This window comes from Phyllostomus discolor, chromosome 2, assembly GCF_004126475.2.
Source record: "Phyllostomus discolor isolate MPI-MPIP mPhyDis1 chromosome 2, mPhyDis1.pri.v3, whole genome shotgun sequence".
Lineage (NCBI taxonomy): Eukaryota > Metazoa > Chordata > Mammalia > Chiroptera > Phyllostomidae > Phyllostomus > Phyllostomus discolor.
In genome coordinates this window covers 99438219-99454027 of record NC_040904.2, presented here as the reverse complement: position 1 = coordinate 99454027, position 15809 = coordinate 99438219, and the positions used below count along the sequence as shown (strand labels likewise).

The following is a 15809-nucleotide window of genomic DNA, read 5'->3' as shown; positions in this document are numbered from 1 at the left end:
TGTGAATTTTGTTTTAGAAATGAAACCTCAGAGGAGGCAAGAGGGGAAAGTCATTACACAATCTTATATTGCTTAAATTCTCTTATCAGAGCAAATACAAAGCTGTGACTATGTTTTTGTTATTGAAATACAGTTATACAGTAGAAAAGTGTAAGTTTTGGTTATATCTCAAATAGGTTTTGTTTTCACTTAAAATTTTGGAGTATAACAGTCACTCTTAAAATCTAATAATTATGTTAGGTAATTACAAATAATGTGAATTAGGTCTGTGAAGTTTTGCAAGCAACTCTTGTTCAAACTATTAATTCATAGTTCTTGATTTTTTTTTCTTTCTTCCTTTCTTTTCCTCTCTTCTTTCCTTCCTTTCCTTTCTCTCTCTCTCCCCCTCCCTCCCTGCCTCCTGAACTGGTTTGAACTTGGATGATCTAGGGACGAGTTAGACTGTTTGAATCATTTCTGCTTTTTATTTTCTTTGGGACAATTAGATTATAAGAAAATGTGTTCAATACCTTGCATTTTAATCTTTCTGGATCTAACTTTTTTAGATCTCTTTATGAAGAGTTTAAGTTCAAAAGACTGTGTTCTGTCTTTAGGAGTGCTATAATACAAGTTTATTTTTCAAATGAAGAAGAAAGTAACTTGTAGTGAAGCTTATAGTCAGCCTGAAAAATTGAGTTAAGGTTAACGTGGTAAGAAACAGAAGTAATATGGACTATTTCTGGGGAATGGAGCATGATGATTTAGAACTCAGATTAAACTAGTTTTTTAATCTGCAAGTTTAATTAGCAAGTTCATTTAAGATTTATTTTACTCAGAAGTGAGATGTGAAGGGAGCATTTGAAAACTTTGAGAACTGCTATATATGTGTTGGCTTCTTCTGGGGTTTGTATACATTTACAGCATGTATGATACGGTTGTAAGTAAAAATGATGGTGTAGACAAGATTTGAGTTGTTCTTTCGACAAGTGGTGTTGGATTTGTGCTAACTAAATCATACCTGTTTGGGTATTTCTCCTTGGAACTGAAGACATATGTTCCAGATAGCTGGCCATAATGTAACTATACTGCCTGTTATTGACTTTTCTGTATATTAGTACCTCTGTGAACTTAAATGGCCATAAATACTGGTTATAATATACCACTGATATTTGGATATTCAGTTATCGCACAATTTTATGTTTGGTAGAGGAAAAACACTCAAACCATTGGAAAATTAGCTTATATTTTTTATCTTTTTATATGTCAAATACAAATGAATACTTAATAATCTTGATTTGGACCTAGAGTTAAATATTACATTTTCTTTTATTACATCATTTATGAATTCAGTTAGCATCTCCAGTAAAATTGATAAAGTAGTGGAGGATAAAATAAAAATGGGCCATGTAGTCACTGAGCCTATGGACTAATATTACACTGAGAATTGGTTTTAGATTTACTAGGGAAGAGACAGAAGCAGCCCAAGTCCTAATTGCTACTTCAGATCATTGTACTCCTTAGAATCTCTGTGTATTCTCAAATCAGTAAAAGAATAATTTAAAACTCTGAAAGCAGGTGCCTAGGTAGCATAGAATGGTTTAGAATAGTTTAAGAATTCAGAGAAAAACATGATTGTGAACCATGCCCAGTCAAGTAGGATGTGGCTCTTGAGCCTGAATTGCAGAGTCTTTGGATTGCTCCTAGATCAAAGGGAAGGCAGGCAAAAAAAGAGGTAAGGAGAGGGCCATGAGTGGGCAGAGACCTCAGAGCCTGTGAGCTACTTTTGAATGAGGCTAAGTTCAGAATAGTTTTGATTTTTCTTTTAAGCTTTGCATTTCTTATCCCCAAATTAACATTCTTTTCCTGTTGCTTTTCCCCATCTTACCTTTCTCTGAGAAGTATTCCGCTATTTTCTTAAAAAGAAATAGTAGTATATGGAGAAGCAAAAACCTTACTCTCCTGAAGTCAGAATGGTGTGAATAGAGTTAGCATATTTAGACATTTTCAGCTTCACATACTGGTTTTTAAATAAAATAAGGAAGCCCTGAGGAAACAACTAGAGCCTTTGAAGTTGGACAGATAAGGATTCAAAACCCTATTAGGTCCACCTTTCTTCCTATTATATGTAATATGGGAACAGTATTATCAACTTCATGGTTGTGGTATTTCCATTAAATGGAATCACATATGTGTAGAGCATGATGACTGGTTTAAAAAAATACTTAAATTGAAACAAGTAGTTTGAGGTAATTATGATATACTAAGATAAACCATTTATATGGTTTAAACCATTTAAACCATTTTAAAAGTAGTTTGTGGCAAAGAATATAGTTTAATACGTATACTTTGGCAAGTTTCTGTTTAATTCTTTATAGTTTCTCATTTTTCCATACTTTTTTTTTCTTTCAGGAGACAAGGATGGCAGTAAGGTGACCACAGTGGTGGCAACTCCTGGGCAGGGTCCAGACAGGCCACAAGAAGTCAGCTATACAGACACTAAAGTGATTGGAAATGGGTCATTTGGTGTGGTGTATCAAGCCAAACTTTGTGATTCGGGAGAACTGGTTGCCATCAAGAAAGTATTGCAGGACAAAAGATTTAAGGTAAGACCTTTAGTATTTCATGTATTTTGTTGCTATTAGTATATGTGAATTATTATTTTTTAGTTATTACTTTTTGCTTCAGATTTCATTTATTGTGCATATTTTTATTTAACTCAACTATTTACTATAGTGACTTTATTTCTGTTATGTATTTTGTAGGGAAAAATTTACTGAAGATTGCAGTATTATTTTTGAACCACTGCTATAAGTGATTTATGTATTTATAATACTCTGAAAGGTAGATGAAAATATCTTAATTTGTACTTGTAAAAGTTACCTCTCCCTGCCTTGGGTCTCACTGGTGTAGCAGAGGATAATTTGATTTTTTTAAAAAAGATTTTATTTATTTATTTTTAGAGAGAGGGAAAGGGAAGGAGAAAGGGTGGGAGAGAAATATCAGTATGTGTTTGCCTCTCACATGCCCCCTGCTGGGGACCCGGCCTGCAACCCAGGCATGTGCCCTGGACTGGGAATTGAACCAGTGACTCTTTGGTTCACAGGCCAGCACTGAATCCACTGAGCCACACCAGCCAGGGCTCATTTGATACTTTTGATGTGCTTCCTTTCTTAAAAAATGTCCTTTGAGTCTGTGATTCAGCACTACAATTCCCACCCCCAACCCCTGCTCATAACTCTGACCTTTTTTTACTGCCTTCTTATTCTGTCTTCCGTCTTCCCCTAGAAACCAGCATCCCCACAGGTGATTTTATTTTCATTTCTTATACCATTTCTTTAGGGGATCCTATGATGGATATTTGGAGGTCATCTCTGTGTTATGGTACAGTGAAGAGTCAGGAAACCTGAGCTATAGTCAAAGCTCTGCCATTAATAAGACATGTAGCTCTTTTCCTATCTCTATTCCTTCCATCTCTGCAATGTTTTACTGAGTCTCCTGTGTGCCAGGAACTATGCTAAATATTAAGAGAAATTAAAATAAATGAGGTGATCACTATTCTGGAATAGCATACAATCTAGTGTCTCTGTGCTTTAGAATGTGAACATTCTAAAGTAAGTGGTTTTTATTTTTTAAGAAAAAAATCTACAGGTTTTTTTTTTTTCATCAGTTCTCACTGTCTTTCCAAATCACTAATCCCATGCTGCCAGATGCCCACTGGATCTTGGTATCTGATGTTGAACTGTTACCTCAAATTGGTAAGGCTTCTTATACAACTTTGATTTAACTTTTTTTAAGTTATATTTTATTGATTATGCTATTACACTTGTCCTGATTTATCTATCCCCTTTTGTTCCCCTCTGGCCAGTGACTAAACTCCCTTAGGCATTCCCCCTTAGGCAATCCCCCTACCATTGTTCACATATGTGGGCCATATGTATAAGTTCTTTGGCTATTCCATTTCCTATACTTTACTTTACACCCCCATGGCTATCCTGTAACTACCTGTTTGTACTTAATCCCCTTGCCTCTTCACCGTTCCCCCCTCCCCCCTCTCATCTGGCAGCTTTCCAGTAACTAACTTCTCTTGCTTTTAAGAATCTCTCTTTATCTTTAACATTTGGCCTTTTAATAATGATATGTCTTAGAGTGGGCTTTGCTGCATCCATCATAATTGGGACTCTCTGTGCTTGCTGGACTTGCATGTCTATTTCCTTCACCAAATTAGGGAAGTTTTCTTTCACCATTTTTTCAGATAGATTTCCAATTTCCCTTTCTCTTCTCCTTCAGGCACCCCTATGGTGCACAAGTTAGAATGCTTAAAGTTGTCCCAGATGCTGCTTACACTATCCTTATTTCTTTGAATTAATTTTTCTTCTTGCTATTCTGATTGGTTGTTTTTTGCTTCTTTATGTTCCAAATCATTGATTTGATTCTCAGCTTCACTCTACTGTTGCTTCCCTGTAAATTGTTCTTTATTTCAATTAGTGTGTCCTTTGTTTCTGACTGGGTCCTTTTTATGCTGCCGAGGTCCTAAGTTCCTTGAGCATCCTTATAACCAGTGTTTTGAGCTCTGTGGTTGATACATTACTTATCTCCATTTCGTTTAGCTCTTTCTCTAGAGTTTTGATCTGTTCTTTCATTTGGGCCATGTTTCTTTGTCTCCTTGTTTGGCAGCCTCCTTGTATTTGTTTCTATGTATTAGGTAGAGCTTGTTTGACACTGTGTATTGGTAGTGTGGTCTAATATAGTAGGTGTCCTGTAGGGTCCAGTGGCACAGCCTCTCCTATTACCCAATCTGGGTACTCAAGGTGCACCCTTTGTGTGGGCTGGTACCCCCTCCTCTTGCAGTTGAGCCTTACTTGCTGTTGTTAGGTCAATGGGAGCAATTTACCCAGGCCAGTCAGCTGTAAGGATTGGCTATGACCACTTGCAACCAACCTCCGTCTTCTGGAGGATCAGCTGTGCAAGGGCACGGTGGTGGTGCTCTGAAGTAGTCTGTAGCTGTCCACTGGGTACCTTGGCCCTGGGGTTTCCTGGGTGGTACAGGCCAAGGTCAGCCCTCACCTGTGTTTTGCCCAGGGCACCCTGCCTGAGCTATAAAACAATCTGGGATGGCTGCTACTTGTGCTGAGCTTAGAGATTCCCTAGTCAAGCCAACCTGTGAACTATAATCTGGCTGCTGCTTGGGCTCACTGAAGCCAGCTGTTGTTTGTTTGGTAGGATTTAGGAGCCATGACCAGCCATTCTTACAGAAAAGCACCTTGGGTGGGCTCCGTAAGCTGAGTGGGGTAGAGCCTCTGTGGATCTCCAAGGTGGGTGACAGTGTTGCCAACATTGATGAAGTCTCAGATATGGCACCAATCTACCAGCTCTGTGGGGAGAGGACTCAGCGAAGGGACAGTGGCCTCTGCTCACCCTGATGACTGGTGCCCTTCAAGCTGCCACCCCAGTGCTGTAGCTCAGAGGGAGCAAGTCTGAGTAGGTGAGTCTGTGTGTGGGTTCCCAAAAAGAAACTGCTTTGGGCTCCAGCAGCCTCCTCCACCAACTCAATCCCCACTGGTTTTTGCAGCCAGAAAGTTGTAGGGACTTATCTTCCTGGCACTGGAATCCTGGGCTGGGAGCCTGGTTTCAGTATGGGGCTCCTTGCACCTAAGATATCCCTCCTGAATTTTTATCCATGTGGATGTGGAGCCAGCTGGTTCTGGATGGATGTGCTTTCTCTGTATCTGTAGTTGTCAGACTTCCATTCTGCTTGATTTCTGATGTTCCTGGGTGATGATTGTTCTATATGTTAGTTGAAATTTCAATGTGGTTTATGTGAAAACTCAAGCCATGTCTGCCTACATTGCTATCTTGACTGGAAGCTCATCTTCCTGACTTAACTTTTAAGACCCAAAGGAAATCATTTCTTTTGGCTCCCATTCCTTTTTCTTTTCTTTTCTTTTCTTTTTTTTTGAATTTTATTTCTTTATTTTTAGAGAGAGGGGAATGGAGGGAGAAGGAGGGTGGAGAAATATCAATGTGTGGTTGCCTCTTGACCACCTGCTGCTGGGGGCACGGTCCACACCCCAGGCATGTTCCCTGACTGGCAGTCGAACTGGCGACCCTTTGGCTCACATACTGGCACTCAATCCACCTATCCCTTCTGAGGACTGTATCACTCACCATTGTCATTCAGACTTTGTCTTAACACTTCTAAGACTCTACCTCTGATTTTCTCATTTCTAATCCCTTCTACACGCCAACACTGAAATAGTCACACAGTTCAGTTGGGTCATGTTGTTCTACATAAAAATCTTCTGTGATTCCTCATAGTCTAGAAAATAAAGCCTGCCCAATTCAATTGTTCATTTAGGAGCTTCCATATTCTTGCCTATTCAAAACACTCAGCCTTCTAACACTTTTCCGTGTCAGTGTTCTTGAACTGGAATGATCTTTGTGGCCTCTCTACTTTTATTTGGATACCCATTATCTTCCCTTATCATTCTCATTCTTCTACTCTCTAAATCCTGTGTCTATATAAAGTGTCAGATTCTTCTTTATGAATTCCCTACATGATTCCATCCAGCAATATGGATTTTGCTATTCTAAATTTCTTGAACACTAGAAAATTCCAAATTTTTTCTTGACAAGGACTCCATTTTTATTATGTATGTTTCTTGGATACCCACCTATTCAATGTGTTTTTGAGATTAGTAGTTGATGATAGCAAATACTTACCAAATACTTATATACTCAATACTTATATACTCAGTGATTTACATGATTAATTATATTTGAGATTTACCATTAGTACTGTGAAATTGGTACTGTTATTCTGTTATCATTTTGTAGGCAAATGATGTACAGAGATTATAAATTAACTTGTCCAGGGTCACACAGCACATGGATAAATGGGCAAGTATTTGAATCCAAGCAGTCTGGCTCCAGAGTACTTTATTACATTTCATCACCACTGTATCGAACCCATATATCCTGTTCAGAGGTATTTGAGTTAGTTTTTTGTCTTTTTTTTTTTTTTTAATTAAAAAGTTTCCCTCTAACATAGTTAGGTTATTCGTTTGAAATATAGTTTGGCATGTATCTTATCTATTCGTAGAACGTTACCCCCATTCTTTTGGATTTAAAAAACATCTGTGAAACACTATCTGGTTCTAAAAGTCAGAAATTCACAGGTATCTTTCTGTCTTACTTCCTCTTTTTTCTACTCCTTGTAGATGGCCAGTCTCATTGTTTTAGTTTATTTTTTCTGGGTTTCTTTCACACAAATGAGCAGTTAAGTGTAATTTTTCTGGTTTATTTCTTACATGAAAGGTAAGTAATACATTAGAGATACTCTTTGGTACTTTGCTTTTTCTTTTAACTATAGTTTCTGGGAATCATCGTATTATTAGTTCATTTTTGGGAATGATTGCATTATCAGTTCAGAGAGTCTCTCATCTTTTTTTTATAGCTGCACAGTGTTGCAGCTATAAAAAAACCACCCTCCCCTTAGTTTATGACCATGTGTCCTTTAAGTTTGTTCCTGTGAACCCTTCCCACTGTCCCCTTAAATTTCCTCTACTCTCTTCTGTGGGCACTGTCAGCCTGGCCTCTATTTCAGTGTCTTTGGTTATATTTGCTTGTTTCTTTGTTTTGTTATTTAGGTTCCTGTTAAAGGTGAGATCATATGGTATTTGTCTTTCACTGCCTGGCTTGTTTCGCTTAGCATAATGTTTTCCAGCTCCATCCACGCTGTTCAAAGGATAGGAGCTCCTTCTTTCTTTCTGCTGCATAGAATTCCATTGTGTAAATGTACCATAGTTTTTTGATCCATTCATTTACTGATGGGCATCTTGGTTGCTTCCAGCATCTAGCTATTGTAAATTGTGCTGCTATGAACATTGGGATGCATAGGTTCTTTTGAATTGGTATTTTAGTATTCTTAGGGGTTTTTTTAATGCATGCTGATATGACAGCTGTCACAATACAGTCTAACAAAATTATTTTGAATGAAGGTAAAGACAACTAAGCACTACTACAGCCATTATGGAAAAAAAACAAAGGAACTTCTTGGTCAACCCAGTATTTTTTTTTTGCCATGTGAAAGTCATTCTCACCTCTCCCCCATGGAGTCAGATTTATTATTCTCTTTATTATTTCCCTATTTTGAGTTATGGTTAGAAAGTCTTCTCTATAAAGCCTTCTTTACAGAAATCCTTTTCCTTGGATAAAGAGAAGTTCACCTATATTTTCTTCTGGTAGTTGTAAAATTTACTTTTTATATGTAGATTTCTGATTCATTTGAAGTTTATTCCTGTGTATGGCGTTTATTCCTATGTACGGTGTGAGCTATTGATCTAATTTTTATACTTCTTAAAATAACCAGTTGTCTCAGTAGTTCATTAAAAGGTCTTTGTTGCACTAATTTAAGATGTCATTATTCTATATGTAAATTTCCATATGTAGTTCTATTTATGGACTTTCCATTTTGTTCCAGTAGATCATTTGTATATTGCTGTGTCAGTACCATAGTTGTTGTTTTAATCCTTACCTCAGGATATACTTACTGATTTTAGAGAGAGAGGAGGAGAGAAACATCCATGCGAGAGAGAAACATCAATAGGTTGCCTCCTGTACACACCATGAACCCTGGAGCACCCAACCCTCCAATCACCTGACCCTCCTGCTGGGAATTGAACTGTAGCCTAGCTAGATACATGCCCTGACTAGCATTGAACCCGCAGCCTTTTGTTGTATGGGACCATGCTCCAACCAACTGAACAATCCTGCAGGGCATTACCACACTGGTTTAACTGTAGAACTTTATTGTGTGGTTTTTGTTTATTTAATTGTTTGTTTGGTTTTCAGAGTGGGGGGTTGGTCTGGTAGGGCTAATCTGCCCTTGTGTCTTTTCTTTTTCATGTTTTTCTAGCTATTTTTAGATGTTCATCATTCCATATGAACTTTTGTATAATTTTGGCAAACTCCTTAAAAATGCTTGTTGAATTTTTTAATTGGAATATCATTAACTTTATAAATTAGTGAGAACTAACCCATTTGTGATATTTAATTATCTTATCCAGGAATAAGAGGTATCATTCCATTTGTTCAAGTTAACTTTTGTGTCTTTCAAGAAGGTATTCAGCCATTTAATATGAGAAATAGAGACATTTAACAAAGAAGATACAAGATACATAGGACAGTGACACCTCAGTCATCTTCAAAGTAGACACCTTGGGACCTCACATAGTTCTCTCAGTCACCTTCAGCTGCCTTCTTATATTTTCCTGAATCTCATTGATGGTGAGAAATCTCTTCCCTTTCAAAGGTGATTTTAGTTTTGGGAAAAGTCAGAAGTCTCACAGTGCCAGATCTGGGCTATAGGGGGGCTGAGTCACCTGGGTGATTTGATGTTTCACAGAAAACTCTGCACAAGACATGATGCGTGAGTAGGTGTGTTGTGATGAAGCTGCCAGTCACCAGTTGCCTATAGTTTTGGCCTTCTGAATCATGTGAATAGTTTCCACAGAGGAATGCTTAAGTTTAATGCAAAATTTGATGCAGATTTGTTGCTCTACTCACTCAGTCATTTTGAATGTGACAGCCCCACAGCACACATGCTCACTCAATGGTGTCTACTGTCCCCACTGACTAGTACAGTGAAGTTGTCATTGTTCATTCCAGCCCACTGTCCTTGGCTGCCAGGTTACATCAGTGTCTTGCAGATTGTTCTTATTATATTAACAATGGCTGGACTTTTTCCAAACAGACTTTCTTAGTTTTGTTTTTGTTTTTTTCTCTTACATGCTAAAAAGTGACAAAGCACTTTACATCAACTTTAGTTCTTTCCAGTGTATCATCTTTCCTTTGTAGAAGTTAAGTACTCTGTTCTTCTTGCTAAATGTTAACTGTTCCTGCCCCCACCTATTTTTTTTAATATGGTGACCAACTCATTTCTCTTGATTATCATAAAATAGTAGGAATTTCTGACTGATTAAAATTCTGTAGATTTATATCTAAGATTTACATAGCTGTTGGCTAGGATTGCATTAAATAATTATGTATTTCCAGAAAAAAAGATTGAATAGAGTCCTCTCCTTGCTCAATTAAATGATCCAACCTGTTGAACTACTTGTGTCAGTAAGAGGCAGTTTGTTTTGGTGGGGGAAAAAAAAACTGGAAGAGAAGGAATGGTCAGAATTAAAAAGAAAACCAAGAGTAAATTATCCCTACACCAGTGGTCACGTAAACTATCTATCTCAGACACTGAGGTGTGTGTGTGTGTTTTTAAGGAATATCTATGACAAGCTTAATTTCATTAGTGTTTTACTTAAAATTTGAATGCCTTTTTTCCCTCTGAACCATCATACTATGGCAAATTACTTGCAGTAAATTAAACTACTTCACTTGGCCCATTTGGAAGTACTATAATAGAAAATGCTGTTATGGTATTTATTATAGGGGTAAAGTCCAGTTAGGTACATTATATCGGAGAACTTTGATATTAGAGCAGGGAGAAGGTTAATCAATCCCCAAACTACTGATTGTTATTGGGGCTGGTTTTTCCAGTTTGAAAATCAGTAAGTTGCATTTTTAATTAATTAGTGATCTTTGCTTCATTAACTATTAATTTCACTTTTCCTTTGAATTAAGTGAAATAAATAAATTTTATTTCAAGTTATTTCAAAGCAGGTTTCAAGTCTCCTGCTTTGTTTCACTTGTGTGGTTGGGATGTAAGGGTGGAGATGTGAAGCGTCACTGTTCTGTTGTGAATGCAGAGTGAATAGAACTCTACTTTTAATATATACCGTTTTGGAGAGTGAGGAGAGATAATTTCAAGTGCCTCCCGTACACGCCTAACCAGGGTGAAACCCACAACCTAGGCATGTGCCTGAATGGGAATCAAACCTGCAACCTTTTGGTGAATGGGACAGAGCTTCAACCACTGAGCTACTGACAAGGACAGAAATAGTAATCTTTAGTTATGCCATATGGAGCTTTGTTTGGGTCATGGAAACTTTTAGTTATCAAGTGGAAGCGAAAAACCAGGTCTCAGCCTCTGTTGAGGAGAGTGGGAAGGACAAGGGCAGATTGGATAGAAAAAGGCTCACACTGCAGTGCAGTTCTAAATGCTATAGCAAAACAAATGGGGAATTTTCATTGCAAGGTTTAACTATCAGAAATCCAGTGTCTCCTGGGAAAAGACATATTCCATTAAAGGTGTCTGCCATGCTCAGTCATTAACTAAGGATAGCCCATGGGAAGGTTGGCTTGTCCCCAAAAAGAGAATGGCTTTGAGAGTTCACCAGCTGGGACCATTGGTCAATGATGTTCTTTGCAGTGAGAGATCTTGTGAAGCACATTTTCATAATTGCCATACCAAGCGTCTTGAGGATACAGACTGTTTTCCCAAGTTCCTGTGCAGACTGACTGGTAAAATATTTTTTAGAGACTGTGCAAAGGTTGGTGTGGAGGGTTCTATCGATTTGGCTCTTAAAATTATACATAATTTAGTTGCCTCTATTATTCCAGAGAAAGAAAAAAAGGTATTTGTTATCCTGAGTGACCTCTTTCTGGCTTTCATGGGCTTGAATGGATTGAAAGAAAGAGAAATAAAGCTTAATAGGAAGATGTCAAAGCAATTTTAGGCAAGAAAAAGTAATAAAAGGCATCCAGGTTGGAAAGGAAGACGTAAAACTGTCACTATTTACCAATGACAGATTATATACATAGAAAACCCTAAGGACTCCACAAATTAACCTCTGTTGAGGAGAGAGGAAAGGACAAGAGAGGGTTACACAGGAAAAACCTCACACTGCAGTGCAGTTGTCGTTCATTAGAACCCATAAACAAATTCAGTAAAGTTACAAGATACAAAGTCAGTACACAAAAATCTGTTGCTTTTCTATACACTAATAACTAGCTATCAGAAAGAGAAAGAAAATGTATTTATAATTGCATCAAAAAGAATAAAATACCTAGGAATAAATTTTACCAAGGAAATGAAAGATCTGTTATGTTGAAAACTACAAGACATCACTGAGAGAAATAGAAGACACAAATAAATGGAAAGCTGTTTCATGCTCATAGATTGGAAGAATTAATATTGTTATTATGTGTGTTTCCATCCTACCCAGAGCAATCTGTAGATTCAGTGCAATCCCTATAAAAATATCAATGGCATTTTTTAAAGAAATAGAATTAATAATCCTAAAATTTGTATGCAGCTACTAAAACCCTGAATAGTCAAAGTAATCTTGAGAACAAAGAACAAAGCTAGAGGCATTACAACCTTCTGATTTAAAACTGTATTACAAAGCTATAGTAATTGCAGCAGTATAGTATTAGCATAAAAAAAACAGACACATAGATCAGTGGAACAGAAGAGTCCAGAAATAACCCATACACATTGTCAATTAGCAGTTTTCAACAACAGCAGTTTTCAACAATTAGCAGTTTGTACAACAAAGGAAGAAAAAAATATACAATAGGGAAAGGGCGGTCTCAATAAATGGTACTGGGAAAACTGTACAGCCACATCAAAAGAATGGAACTGTATCACAACTTTACACTGTACACAAATGGATTAAACTCAAAATGGATTAAAGACTTGAATGTAAGACCTGAAACCATAAAACTTCTAGAAGAAAACATAGGTGTTAAGTTTTTTGATATAGGTTATAGCAGTGAATTTTTAAATCTGACACCAAAAGCAGCAAAAGCAAAAATAAGTGGGGCTACATCAGACTGAAAAGCTTCTGTACAGCAAAGGAAACCATCAACAAAATGAAAAGGCAACCTACTGAATGGGAGAAAATATTTGCAAATCATGTATCTGATAAGGGACTAATCCAAAATATATAAAGAATTCACAGAACCAAATCACACAAAAAGTCTAATTAAAAAATCAGCAGAAGATCTGAATAGACATTTTTCCAAAGAAGACACATAAATACCCAATGGGTACATGAAAGATGCTCAACATCATCAATCATCAGGTAAATGCAAATCAAAACCACAAGATAATAAATACTTCACATGTTAGAATGGCTGTTACCAAAAAAAATGGACATGGGTGAGTATGTGGAGAAAAGGAAACCCTGTCCAGTGTTGGTGGGAATATGGATTGGTGCAGCCACTACAGAAGACAGTATGGAGGTTTCTCAAAAAATTAAAAATAGAACTACTATGTGATCGAGTAGTTCCAATTTTAGGTATTTATTCAATATGAAACAGAAGCACTAATCTGAAAAAGATATGTACCCTCCCCCATGTTCATTGCAGCATTATTTATAGTAGCCAAGAATTGGAAACAGCCTAAGTATACATCAGTGGATGAACAACTAAATAAATTGTGGTGTGTGCACAATGGAATATTATTCAGCTATAAACAAAAATTGCCATTTGAGACAACATAGATGGACTACGATGGCATTATGATAAGTGAGATAAATCAGGCAGAGAAAGACAAATACCATATTATTTCTCTTGTATTTAGAATCTGAACAACAATAACAACAAAAAAGCAAGTTTATGGATAGAACAGATTGGTGGTGGTTGTCAGAGGTGGAGTGTGGAAGGTGCAAGAAATGGGTGAAGGGGTCAAAAGGTAAAAAAAGAAAATATAAGGCATAATATACTTTTAAGTTTTCTCACTTTTTTTTTACTTTATTATTTTTTAGTGCTTATATCTTTCCAAAGTCCTATGTATCTGGTAAATTCCAAAGAAACGTTTAGTTTAGCATCAGGAGATGCCCCTTTGGCTAGTTTTATTAACAGCTTTTTTTGTGGATGGTCAGTTGCTTGATCTTATTTTATAACAGCTTTATTGAGATATAATACTGCACCACAAATCTCACATTTTTATATTCTATAATTTACTGGTTTGACTGTAGTCAGAGTTGTACCATAAGTTTCACTTGTTTATACTCTACAGAACATTGGTTTTACTATAGTCACCGAGTTTTAGTTGTACACAGAGTATCATTACTGTCTCCAGAATATTTTCATCACCTCAAAAAGAAATTCTGTCCTTACTAATATCCCTGTTCTTCCCTTTCCCCAGACTCAGGAAAACTGCTAATCTACTTACTGGCCATATATTTGCCCATTCTTAACATTTCCTATAAATGGAAACATAATATTTGACCTTTTTGTTTCTGGCTTCTTTCACTTAGAATAATGTTTTTAAGGTTTGTTCATGTTGTATTGTGTCTCATTATTTAAGTCTTTTTTGTACACAAATAATATTTTATTGTTTGGATATGCAAAATTTTGTTCTTTTATCAGTTGATTAATATTTGAGTTGGCTTCTCTTTTGGCTATTTCAAATGATGCATCTCTGAAAATCTGCATACAAGTATTTATGGGGACTTCTTTAGAAAGTTTTCAGTTCTCTTGGGTATATACCTATAAGAATGGTAGATCATATGATGACTGTGTGATTTACATTTGAGAAAGTGCTAACCTGTTTTCCAAAGCAACAGGTTATGTGCCATTTTATAAACCCATAAGCAATGTATCCGCATTATCCTTTCTCCACATCATTGCCATACTTGTTATTATCTGGGGTTTTTTTTTTATTATATCCATCTTAGAGTGAAGAGGTATCCAGTCCTAATTTGCATTTCTTGTTGGCTAATGAGGTTGAGCATTTTTTGTGTGTATTTATTGGTCATTTGCATGTATATTTTGGAAAATTTTCTGTCAAATTTATTTACCCGCTAATTTTTTTTTCTAATTTAAAAATTTCTCCTTTTTAATTAATATACTTTAGGTTTTTTTTCTTTAAAGAGTTTATTTATTTTTAGAGGGGGAAGGGAGGGAGAGAAACATCAGTGTGTGATTGCCTCTTGCGTGTCCCCTACTGGGAACTTGGCCCACACCCCTGGCCTGTGTGTGCCCTGACTGGGATTCGAACTGGCGACCCTTCAGTTCCCAGGTCAGTACTCCATCCACTGAGCCACACCAGCCAGGGATTAGACTTTAGTTTTTAGTTTTATAGAAAAATGAGTGGAAAGTACAGTGTTCCCATATATGAGGGGAGATGCAAAAAAACCCGTGGAATTTATTTATAAAAAATTTTTGTATTTTATTTTAATTTGCAATTTTCTGATAATATGTGATGTTGACATTTGCATATGCTTATTTGCCATTTGTATATCTTTTTTGCAGAAAGATCTTTTCAAGTCTTTTGCCCATTTTTAATGTTTTTTTGTTACTGTTTTAAGAGTTCTGTGTTTATTTTGAATAATGATACTTTATCTCATGTGTGTTTTATGGAGATTTCTCTCCCATTCTGTGATTTGTCTTTACCTTAGTGTCTTACAGCAGAAGTTTTAAATTTTAATGAAAAGTCCAACTTACCTATATTTTTTAATGGATTGTACTTTTGGTGTTGCATCTTAAAAGTCACTGCCAAATGCAAGAACGCTTAGATGTTCTCCAGTTGTCTCCTAGCTGTCTGACAGTTTTACCTTTTACATTTAGGTCTTTGATCCGTTTTGGGTTAAATTTTGATATGTCTAGATTTGTTTCTTTGATTGTGGCTCTCCAGTTGTTCCAGCACTATATATATATTTTTAATATGGAACACTTGTCAGATTTGCATGTCATTGTAACCTTGCAGTTTTAGTATATTTGCTGCCAAAACAGGCACCAGCACTGTGTGTTGAAAAGATCATCCTTTCTCCATTGCAATGCCTTTGTTCCTTTGTTAAAGTTCAGTGGATTGTATTTGGTGACTATTTCTGGGCTTTCTGTTCTAGTGATCTGTTTGTTTGCTTTTTCTCAGGTACCATATCATCTTCTTTTATTATAGCTTTACAGTAAGTCGTAAAGTTAGTGTC

The 15809-nt window shown here is 36.5% G+C and overlaps 1 protein-coding gene across 3 annotated transcripts in view; it reads left to right on the top strand.

Moving 5' to 3' along the window:
• GSK3B (glycogen synthase kinase 3 beta) overlaps window positions 1–15809 on the top strand; it is a 225783-nt gene that overhangs the window by 72290 nt on the left and 137684 nt on the right. For all 3 annotated transcript variants that reach the window (XM_028504613.2, XM_028504612.2, XM_036018141.1), the window contains one exon: window positions 2389–2582. In XM_028504613.2, coding sequence (XP_028360414.1) covers window positions 2389–2582 — 194 coding nt within the window. The remainder of the gene's footprint in view (window positions 1–2388; window positions 2583–15809) is intronic.